The 10,925-nt window shown below is 35.1% G+C and overlaps 1 protein-coding gene across 1 annotated transcript; it reads right to left on the bottom strand.

The window, feature by feature from the left end:
* Positions 1–5,211: 5,211 nt before the first annotated feature.
* Positions 5,212–9,251, bottom strand: Tsp_04064 (reprolysin family zinc metalloprotease). The gene is made up of 11 exons (XM_003374829.1): positions 9,155–9,251; positions 8,852–9,072; positions 8,711–8,794; positions 8,451–8,572; positions 8,070–8,345; positions 7,372–7,531; positions 7,024–7,143; positions 6,477–6,596; positions 6,020–6,277; positions 5,405–5,941; positions 5,212–5,328 (listed from the first exon to the last, which is right to left on the bottom strand). Exons 1-11 carry the CDS (start codon positions 9,249–9,251, stop codon positions 5,212–5,214), a joined length of 2,112 nt encoding a protein of 703 aa, XP_003374877.1.
* Positions 9,252–10,925: the final 1,674 nt, after the last annotated feature.

Raw genomic sequence — 10,925 nt, 5'->3', positions numbered from 1 at the left:
GTTTATCTGGCGTGTAGTGTAAAGGACTTTGGAGGTGAACTTTTGATTCAAAATGGCATTCAACGACGCATTTTAGTTATCACGAATGTTCAAATTCAAAATATTATTGTGGAAAATGTCAACATGAAATGCATAAAGTAGATAAAGCACAAGGTGAAATGCAGAAATACATGCTGAGAATTGTAATACTTTAGCTGAAAAGCCCAGTTTTACATGAATTGTACGAGCGTAGAATTGGAACAGATTGCTTGAAGCAGAGATTCAAGATATGCTTGTTGTCTTCAGAGAACGAGAGTATTAACGCGTGAATATAGTAGTTATTTTGATTAGTGAAATAGGGAAATGAATTACAAATTGGCAAAAGGAATTTCTGTAGTCAATTTACAGATGTTTTTGAACACTTATCCACTTGCTGAAGCAGAAAATAAAAGAGTTTCATAGTATATAGTATTGTATATATATATGAATTTCGTATAGTGAGAGAAAGAGTTTCAGTTTCAAAATTTTGTCAATAAGATTTCTTTTGCCATAATATCTATATGTAATATAGAGAAATTGCACCATGTACAAATTATAAATCTGTTAACAATTACATTTTTTTTCTGCTTTGGAAAATGGTTATTTAATTAATATGATCAGTGTCAAAATTTTTGTTGGTATGAATATATTTCGACAGATTTCCTTACAAACCATTAATATTAATTATAATGGAAATATATTTCTGCAGATTGCTTGAGACATGTACAATTTCAACTTTGATGTTCTTGTAAATTGTTTGCTTTATTTGCAACATTTGGTTGTCAAAGAAAGATGCAGCAAAAGTGTGCTTGACATTACCCTTTTTTTTGAAACACTTTTACGCCATTCTACGTTGTTCAACACTTTGTCAGACTTTCCATATTATTAATGTTACGTTGAAGTTTGGCTATAATGTTTCTTTTAATGACCAACCAATTTGCAAACATTTTTGAAAATGATCTATGGGAACTTTAAAAAAATGTATTTTATGCATGCGCGAATGCATTCCTGAAAGTGAAAAGTTATTACTTTTTGAAAAATTGAATTTCTTTATTTGTTTTTCTATTATCAGTTTTTATTGTTCTTCACTTATTACATTTTTAATGTCCTTCCAGTACGGTTTCTTATTTTCTTCAGTTTTTTTCATTTTGTGATCAGCTTTGAAAGTGAAAAATCGACTTTGATATCTTTCATTGCTTTTCTTATCACATTTTCAATTTTTCAACATTGTTGTATTTTGGTTTTTGTTTCTCCTATCGTTAAGCTAATATTTGTCAGAGAGGAAATGCTAAAATTGTTCAGACCAGTTGACCGAGGAGAGCTTTCCTTGGAAAACGCTAAAAATGTAGCGATTCACTGGACAAATATAGTGCAAAATTGGTATATAAGCTTGCGCATGCTTTAAAAATATTGGTACAAGGAAAAATTCACTGCTACACGTGATAATTTTACACTGTTACTACTATATATTTCAGTGCTTTATTTTTTGAAATTGAGTTCAGTAAACTTTGAAACTGCTAAAAGTATATTCAACTCTCTTATCGAATTAGATGAACGTGAGAAAATGAAACAAATCATTCTACGTCACCACTGTTTCAAAGTATTTTAAATAATTTTATTAAGAAGAAGAAGAAGAGTTCATTAATTTTGTTGAATTATTTTTCATGCAAACAGTTTCAATGGATGCATTGCAACAGAATTTGGTTTCAGTTTTCCCGAAGCAGCAATAATAATAAGAAATCATCGTGTTCTTTTATTTTTGTTTTTTTAAATGATACTAAATATATTTGATAAATAAATAAATGAAATTTGACTGCTGGATAAACAGATATTTAGTACATTAAATAAGAGTTTGATTTTTTTTTTGGTTACTTTGCCAATTTTACTTTTCTCAAACGGCTATCATTGATTTAACAATTATTCTCAGAAGAGATAAAATTCCAAGAATTCAGTGCACATGTTTGTTTTAATGGTTCTTCCAGACTAATGAAACAACATTCAGTTTAAGACACACTGCAAACTGGCAAGATTTTTAAGTTTCATCCAAATAGCATAATTCAAAAAAAACGAAAGAACCATTTGCTTTCTGAAATATTTCATTTGTAATTGTTTGTTTCATAAGTTAGCATGCAATCATTTTGTCAGTTTTATGATTATTGACTAAACTTGACTGTGTACATATGCAATTAAATATTTAATGATATTGTCGTTAATCAGGGTCATATTGAAAAAATTAACATTTTTTCTTTGTAAAACTAAGAATTGCATTTATTGTCATTTGAAGAAGATGGTATTTCTTGAAATCTGTTTTTCAAGAAAGTTACCATTAGCTCGCAAGTTGTTTGAAGAACTTATCAACAGTTGAATAAGAATTTTCAAGCGTAGCTTGTGTTGTTTAAGTAAAGAATTTGCACTGACGAACGAGATGAGGCAGAGATGATAAAAGCTGACTGACGGTAATTTTGCACGCAAATTTTCCGCTGCTCTAAACGTCGTTCTGTTAGCAAACAGCGGATGCAAGCAAATTGATTTACGATAAAATGCACATTGAAAAAACAAGACAACAACGATAAAATAATAAACGCATTTCAGTAATAGTTTGTTTAATTATGGAAATTAACAATTGCAACAACATTCATATAGATGGATGGTGACGTGAGATGATGATGATGATGAAATTGTTAATAATAATTGAAATCTGCGTTGTAGTTCCGTAGTAATTAAGGCAAAATTTAGTAGTGCATTTTCCTTTGTTGATTCTTAATCGGTTGTTAAATTGAACCAGAAAATAAACAAATAAATATGGATGAATTAATTGGAAGAATAATAATTTTGACTTGAGTTTGTGAATTGACGCGACTGAAGGAAATTGATTTATAACTGCAGATGAAAATTGCGATTTACCGTAAAATATGTTGGAAATTTTTGCATGAATTTGCTATTGTTTCTAGACTTCAGAGAAGAATAATTTGCAGTGGATGAAGAAAATCTTCTCCAACAATATTGCGAACAAAATTATCTACAACAACAACAACAACAACAACAAATTGCTTCTTCTCTCGTCAACGGTAAGTACATTTTTAAGATATAATTTGTATTGGAGCAATTTTCTTCTTCACGGTCGAGCTTCTTCTACCTTTCATCGGTTGTACGGATGCTTTCATTTATTTGTTCAACTCTCCATTATTGAACAATTATTACAGGATGTGAGTGCATTAGCGAACAGGCTTTCATCGCATGTTATTCAATTGAAACTTAATTAGCAAAACTGCATCGTTGTAAAGTAAAGGGAGAAATTTCGTCTTTTTCATTCAATGCTCAGTTTATTCTGTTTGAGGTCTCAGTTTTCACTTTATTTTTTGCAAAAGTGAGGGGCAGCAATGGAACATTGTGCGATAAAAATGTATTGATTAAAGCTGACAATCAAACACTGAAAAATGCAGCTTAAATACATCAAGCATATACATCTATCTATCTTCTTTTTTCACGTGTCAATATATACATTTCGAAAGAAACAAAAAAGCCATTTGTCTTTTACTTGTTTATTTTACAAGCAAACTGTTGCGAATTTGGTGAAGTGAAGTGACAGTCAAGTGAATTGTCACTTTAGAATACGGTGTAATAAGTTGTAGTAGTTGTAATTAATCGGTTGATCAAATTTAAGCTCTTGAATTTGTTCAACATTGACGATGTTCAGCTCAAAGATGCACCTCTTCTGTGCTTCTGTAGCGTATATAGTTAAGCAGCATATACAAGCAGCAGCAGCTTCGGCAGTTGGCAACGGGGGCATTTTTGTCGATTTTATTTTTACAAGACAGTAATTAGGTTTCATATTGCGTGTGAAATTAGATTTTCAGAGAATACATTGAAAATCAAATGGAAGTTTTTATTAAAAAAGTTTTTAAATTTGCAATATGATCAATTAATTGATTCACTTTAAATAACAGTTTTAGTGAATTTTTAAAACATTTTGTGTTTTGTTGCAAGGCATTCTTTCAAAGAATATTTCACTTTGTTAGCTTATTTTATGAAATCAATTACTGCTGTTTTAAGTATGTTGTTGTAGTTTCTTTTTTAAAAAAAGAAAACTGAAAAATGCTTGGAGCCATGCGAATAGTAGTGCTCAAACGTTTCATTTGTAAAACATGTGCTGCCGAAACTTTTTATATTGTAGTTAAATTTAGATTTGTTAACATTTTTTAGTTTAAAATTGCTTTAGAAAAATGAATGACAGGCTATCAAAAATTTGAAGTGACTAGAGGTTGCATTTTTAAAAGACGTAATAGCATTAAGCGTACGAAATTAGTAAGTTATATGCAAAGAAATTTGTATAACAGCAATTTTGCCATCAGATCATCAAATGGAAATTAGTACTTTAATTGAAAGTTTCTTGCGAAATTTACATTACCTTAAAAATTGAGAAGTTGCCTTATCTACTTTTTGTCGAATTATTATATTTGATAAGATACTGTTTAACGGTATTTATTATGGAATTATTCATTTGTGCATATAAATATAATTAAGTCTTCCTTGCATCTGTTTTGTGAATGGGATTTTTTGTTAATTTCCCAAAATTGATGGTGACCCGTTTATTTTAAAATTGATTACTAAAAAACTTGTAATATTTGCAGGCGGAAGTGTGTAAATTTAATTGATCAAAATTGTATTGTTGGAACAAATTCAGAATACTAATTCATTAAAGTATGAAATGCAGTTTACTAAAAATAGCATTATCACGGCAGTTACTATTTTTCTCTTCCCTTTTATAAAGGTTGCTCATACATATTTATATGAATAAATGAGTAATTTCAAGTGCACAATGCAGATGTATGACAGAAATCAAATTTTCTTTGTCTTTCTTTCTGACGTTGTCACATTATCGCTAGAACAAATTGATGGCCAACTAGATCATCATCTATAGTCAAAATTCAGCTCAGCAAATTTTCCTGTGAAATTATTTTCTGTGGTCGTTATTGTTCGGAAAATGCGCCAGTAGATGTTGTTCATACATTTTTAGCATCGATTGATGCACGACTGTTGAATAGGAATAAAATCATGAACCTCAGCGATGAACACATCTCTAAAGTTGACCCGCCATAGGCGACGGTTTCGCCGGTTAAGTAAAAAAAAAGAAAACAGTAGTAGTTTAAATAAATAAATAAGTAAATAAATAGTAATATAGAACGAGGAAAGCTAGTGATCAAGAGTGAAATATTGTGTTGCATGGCAGCAGTTGGCAATACTGAGATTCTGTAGCGATAGGCGAACGGCAGTGATGTCCTTTACAAAGGCGAATCCTTTTTCGAATGCCTTGAATAAAAAATTGAGAAAAATGAATTATTAGAATTCGTTTTTCTTCTGTATTTTTATTGGATTGAGATCATACCTGTACCACAGCGTCCCATGCAATAACTCCACTGGCTCCATTCGTAGCCGACAAAGTACATACCGGTAGAAGGTTGTGTGGGCAGTGTTGTCTTAGCATTACCCAGATCAACATTAGGGCAGTCTTTTTCGTGACATACTTCGAAAATTTTGAAATCTCCAGGGCAGGAATGGACAGAACCGAGGCAAGAACGATGTCGACGTCGTAAACCTTTGCCACAAGTACGGGAACACACAGACCATGGGCTCCATTCTGTCCACCCGTTGCCAGGTTCACATGCTTTGGACTCAGTGTCCGGGCCCAGACATGTGCCAAGCCCGTAGCATTGTCGAGCCCGTTGTCTAATTCCACTCTGCGAACCACACTCGGACCACTGTCCCCACGCACCCCAGACTGCGCAACGGGGAAGCTGGCATTGTTCTGACATGTGTGACTCGCCATTACAGTTTCCGGTTGTACAGACGCGGTTTCGTTGTCGAATACCAATACCGCAACTGACTGAACATGAGGACCATTCAGACCAGCCATTCCAAACGCCTGAAAGTCGTTTCAAATATGCTCATAATTTGTTATGAAGAATATGAACGTGATCAAAATATTGGAAAGCAATTTTACCATCAGGTTGACAAGAACGTAAGTTGCATCTGGCAACTTCTCGATCTGATCCTTCGCAGGATGAATCAGCGCAGGTACGTGTTCTCGTGCGTGTACCCGGACCGCAGCTGACTGAACATGCAGACCAAAATGACCATGCATTCCACTGACCGCATGGTGCGTTGATGCATTGTTCAACTTCGTCATTGGCACCGACACATTTGCCGAATGCACATCGACGATAGCGTGCTCTTGCCCCAGGCCCGCAAGTGGTGGAACCTGTAATAATTATAGCAACGAAATGAAATGCACGTGGAATTTAAGAATCCAAATCTAACAGAATATATTCAGCAGTGCTTACATGCAGTCCATTCGCTCCAGCTTGTCCAAAAGGGTTCGTCAAGAGCATTACTTCGGCCTTCAATACACGGCGCTAGACGACACGCTTCACGTTGCACACTGTCGCCCACGCACGAACCTTGCCAACAGGTTCGGCTTCGCGATTTTGTACCGCTACCACAAGTGACGCTGCATTCTGACCATTCACTCCAACTGGACCATTTGTATGCTGCTGTCGTGGTTGGAGTAGAATTTTCATCTGAGGCAAGATTGTTGCTTCGACGGAAATCACGCAAATAAGTCATTTTGTCATCGTTCAAATCCGCTTCTTTTTTGACTGAACTTTGTCCACAACTCTCTGATGCTACATGCACAGTATGAAAATATTTCATATCGATTAAGAAAACGAATCTATTTGTACATATATACGCAAATAGACATACGCAGTGGGCATTCGTTTTCATTTGCAACCAACGCCTTCCCGTCGCAGCTCAGTTTCTACAATTTCAAATAATTTTTTTTCTTTTATGCACTATTGCATTGGGAAAATTATCAGCAGCTCTAGTTATTATTCGATTCACGTTTGTTGAAATGAAGATTGATAATGCTTTGTTTACACAAATGAGCTGCTTTAATTGTGACTATTGTAAAATTATTGTACAAATGTTTGCGAAAACAAACTATACCAAACATTTTCCGTTGATGCAGTAATGACCTTCTCCGCATGGTGATCCTTCAGGCATCGAGTCGCCAAAAAATCGAAAGCTAATTGAATCAGCATTAGTGCCATTGACTTCGCAAAAAATCTGAAGAAAATGAAAATTTTAAAAATTGGATTGTAAATTTGTGAATGTATCTATAAATTGAATGCTGCACTTTGCAAGCTCTTGCATTAAAACGGGTTAGTTGAGCTCCTTTGCCTGTCAGGAAAGCGTCATTTAAGCGATGTTTGTGACTAATGCAGATACGATTCATGTACAACTTTGGTGTTATTTCGTTCAGAGCATTTGAACAAGCACGATTGCAAACAATACCACGATCGCTGCTTCCTGAACAAGCATTGCCGCCATTTTCCGGAGGTGGATTAGAACAGCTTCGTGTTGATGAAAGTACACCCAATCCTGAGGATATAGGTGGACATTCACAGCTGGAACATTCCACCGCTGTCCACTTTGACCATTGTCCGTCCACAACCTGAACGACAAAACTGATTTGATTTCACGAAACATTTTTGCATTTTGTTCATACAACAGAATTCAGATAATAATAATTTGTGAAAAATATTTATGAAATCAGACAGATACTTTAGGAGGATTGTTAGAACGATCAGGTACGCATTTGCCACCACGACAGTATTTTCCTGCGGCACATGCAGTCCCTTCTAGAGCCGGATGAGAGGTAATGACGCGACCCCAGCTGCTTTGACCGCACCACAGCATATGGCATATTCCCTCTCCCTTTTCATTGATGCGAATCTAGCAGTACAATCTATTTTTTTAATTAACTGAAGGTTAAATTTTGTTTTCTTTTACCCGCCTGAAAGTTTGGCCATGTACCATTTGACACTGCTCATCAGCGCTGTATTTTTGTCCCGGTAGCAAAGCTGATGCATTCGGGGGATTGCTTGAAAATAAACTCACACGTAAACAGTTACGGTGGTAGTAGCTAGAACGAGAGCAATTGAGCAATGTATTTATTGTTTTGTAAAAAAGTTTTTCACTGTCTTGCTTACTCAAGCTTGCGGATGTAGTTGTTGAGACTTTGCACACTGCAACTTGACCATTGCACTTTTCCGGCGCCCAGTGAACCGGACATGATGTAATCGCTAGAACAGGTTGGCTCATCATGAAGCATACCAAGACCGTGTCCAATTTCATGGGCGGCGATGTAAGCGGACGAAAAATCCACACCCTCGGCCAATAAACAACTATTGAGTGGATCGCAAACGCCGTACAGTCGAGCAATACCGCTAATTGTTCGATCACTGGGAGGTCGGTGAATGTCGTAACTGGAAAATAAAATAAAATAAAATAAAATTAAATTAAATTAAATTAAGCAATGCCCGCCGACTGTGGTTTGAAAAAATTAATAACGGTCTGCGGTTGTTGATTACCCGGAAAAGAGCAGAGCGAAGTCCCAGCGTTTTCTCGCACCCAAATAGTACTGGAACTTGCAAAATGCATTCAAATACGAAAGAGCACTTCCGTGATTGTGTTTTGTTCCTTTCAGGGCTTTCTGAAAATAGAAACTAAATGAAAAAAATTTAATATTAAGCAAATAATTACGGTTTCACGCATAAATTTATTTTCTTTTTTTGTTCTATTCTGTTGCTGGTGATAAATTTAATCACACAGTGTGGTGTAACAATCTCACCGGTTGTGTTTTGAAGATTTCGTAGCGCACAATGCTGAACTCAATCAAAGGTTCAATTGACGGTTGTTGGTATAATATTTGAACCTGCAAGCAAATAGTTTTTGCATCATAAATTTTTAATAAGCTCTGTTCGCTACCTACATGATGAAATACGGTGTAGATGAAGTCTTTTAGTTTATCTTCAGCTTGATCTCCGTATTTGCGCGAATATCTCAGCCATAGTTCATTGTCGATGAAAATTGCCAATTCCATTACAAGTCGATCGTGGTGGAACTGCGTACTTCCTGGTGGAGCATTCCAGTTGTTGTGATGTTTTTTCATTTTTGTTGGATCATCTCGCATCGTTCTTTCGAAGCTAGTATCTGTTGGGAAATATTTTCAGTCATAGAGTAAAAACCTTGTTTAGTAGGGTTAGTGAAAAAGGAAAATCGATTTCCAACTCACCGACACCGCAGAATGTCGCTGAGGGGTAGAAAAAGCTGCCTGAAGTGGTTTGTCGTTTGTAAATGACGTGGAAGTCGAAGTTGTTTGTCGGGGCCATTCTTTTCAGTCGGACGAGGTGATCATTTTTACGTTTCGGCAATGGCAGCAAAGTGTACAAACCACCATCATTCAGAAGAAAAGAACCTTTCTACAATTATTGTTAGACGCCAATTCATGCACTGCACTACTGCACAGTTGGATAAAAAAATTAGGAGGACAACTTGCCAACATTCCTTCACACAGTGACAAAGCACCGTGCACGTGGTCTGTTCCTGTCGTACGGTAATGATTGCGGCACAGTGGTGCAAAACTACTGCCGACGTTCAACAGTGTACGGTTGTTGTAGCGCTCGATGGTCAGCAATTGGGGTGAGAAGAGATTTTCCAAATCGACTGTATTCAAATGCAGTTGATGGGTTCGATTGCCGAAATGAATCCTCATTAGCCACGATGGTTCGCTTTGATTGCCAATTGCGTGCAATTCTGGCTTTACAATCTCATGATCTGGAACTGAAATTCAAAGTTATTTTATCCACTGCGGAAGTGGATAATTTTTTATCACTTGAAAATTCTGTTCACTTTTATGTATTATATTTCAATTTGAAATGTACATTATGTGAAAGAACCAACAAGCAATTGGTCAGAAATACCGTAAAAAAATTGAAGCTGTGCAACAGAGGGTTTAATGATTTTCGGAAATCGAAAGGGCTTATAATGTTTTGATCATTTAAAATAGTTTTTTTTTGAAAATCGACGACCGCATTTGCTCTTGCAGTCAGTCAGCAGTAGTCGTTGCATTTTCAAACTGGCCACTGTCAGCGATTTCCTATTGTTCAGATTTAATTACTGCTATTATTAGATTTGAAATTCTTCCATGTCATGATACTTGATTCATTTGATGAGAGATATTGTGGAATTTAGGCGACGTCTGTATATCGGTGATGTTTTACACAAGCATCTTTTATCTAAATTTTAAATCACAAACATATTTTACGTTTTACATTTAAACTGTGATTGAAAGATTAAATCAAATGGAAATTTTTCATTAATTTCAAATTTCATTTTAATCTAACTAGTTCAAAAAATGCTTTGTTTGAATTTGTAGAACTTTAAGTAATACAACCTTTTAAAGTAGTGTGTAACATGTTGAATGACAAATGTTTTATAATTTATGGATGATATTATATGAAAGTTTGTTTGTTCACTTTGCCTTCATATTTGAAAATTATATGAATTCACATCTAGATGATAAGATCAGATGAACAGTGTGAATGAAATCAAGCATGCATATATGAAAAGTGATTAATTCCTTTGAGATAACTGTAAAATTTTTAAATCGAATAGCTAAATTGTTGTATAGCATTGCTGATGAAAGTGTCGAATGGGTGGATGTTTAATACATATTTTCAATTGAACTATAATTATATATATGAGATGATCAACCAGAGTCGAGTAACAGGAAAATGAGAATGTGATATGTACATATATGTGCGTGCGCGCGCACGTGTATCCGTATGTGGGCGTGTATGTGCTTATAACTTACTTTTTTCATGATTTGAAACTCCAAACGTTTCACGCAACTCTTCTGTGTTGAAATCATCGTAAAAATGATTGGGCGGACTAAAGCTAATCGCATCGGAATGGATCTCTAGCCCAGTGACGGCAATTTGCAAGTTAATCACCTTAAACAACTTTGGATAATATTTACTTTATCAGTAGCAATGAATAAAATG

The sequence above is a fragment of the Trichinella spiralis genome, assembly GCF_000181795.1.
Source record: "Trichinella spiralis strain ISS 195 chromosome Unknown Scfld5, whole genome shotgun sequence".
NCBI lineage: Eukaryota > Metazoa > Nematoda > Enoplea > Trichinellida > Trichinellidae > Trichinella > Trichinella spiralis.
This window is presented reverse-complemented; position numbering and strand designations above follow the sequence as displayed.

What these genes read in the sequence shown, in the direction of transcription:
- Tsp_04064 (XM_003374829.1), bottom strand. Translation starts at nt 9,251, where the DNA reads ATGGCCCCGACAAACAACTTCGACTTCCACGTCATTTACAAACGACAA. An exon ending in AAATCTTCAAAACACAACCG is followed by an intron (nt 8,573 to 8,710) that starts GTGAGATTGTTA and finishes TTCTATTTTCAG; the next exon opens with AAAGCCCTGAAAGGAACAAA. An exon ending in TTCGCTCTGCTCTTTTCCGG is followed by an intron (nt 8,346 to 8,450) that starts GTAATCAACAAC and finishes TTTATTTTCCAG; the next exon opens with TTACGACATTCACCGACCTC.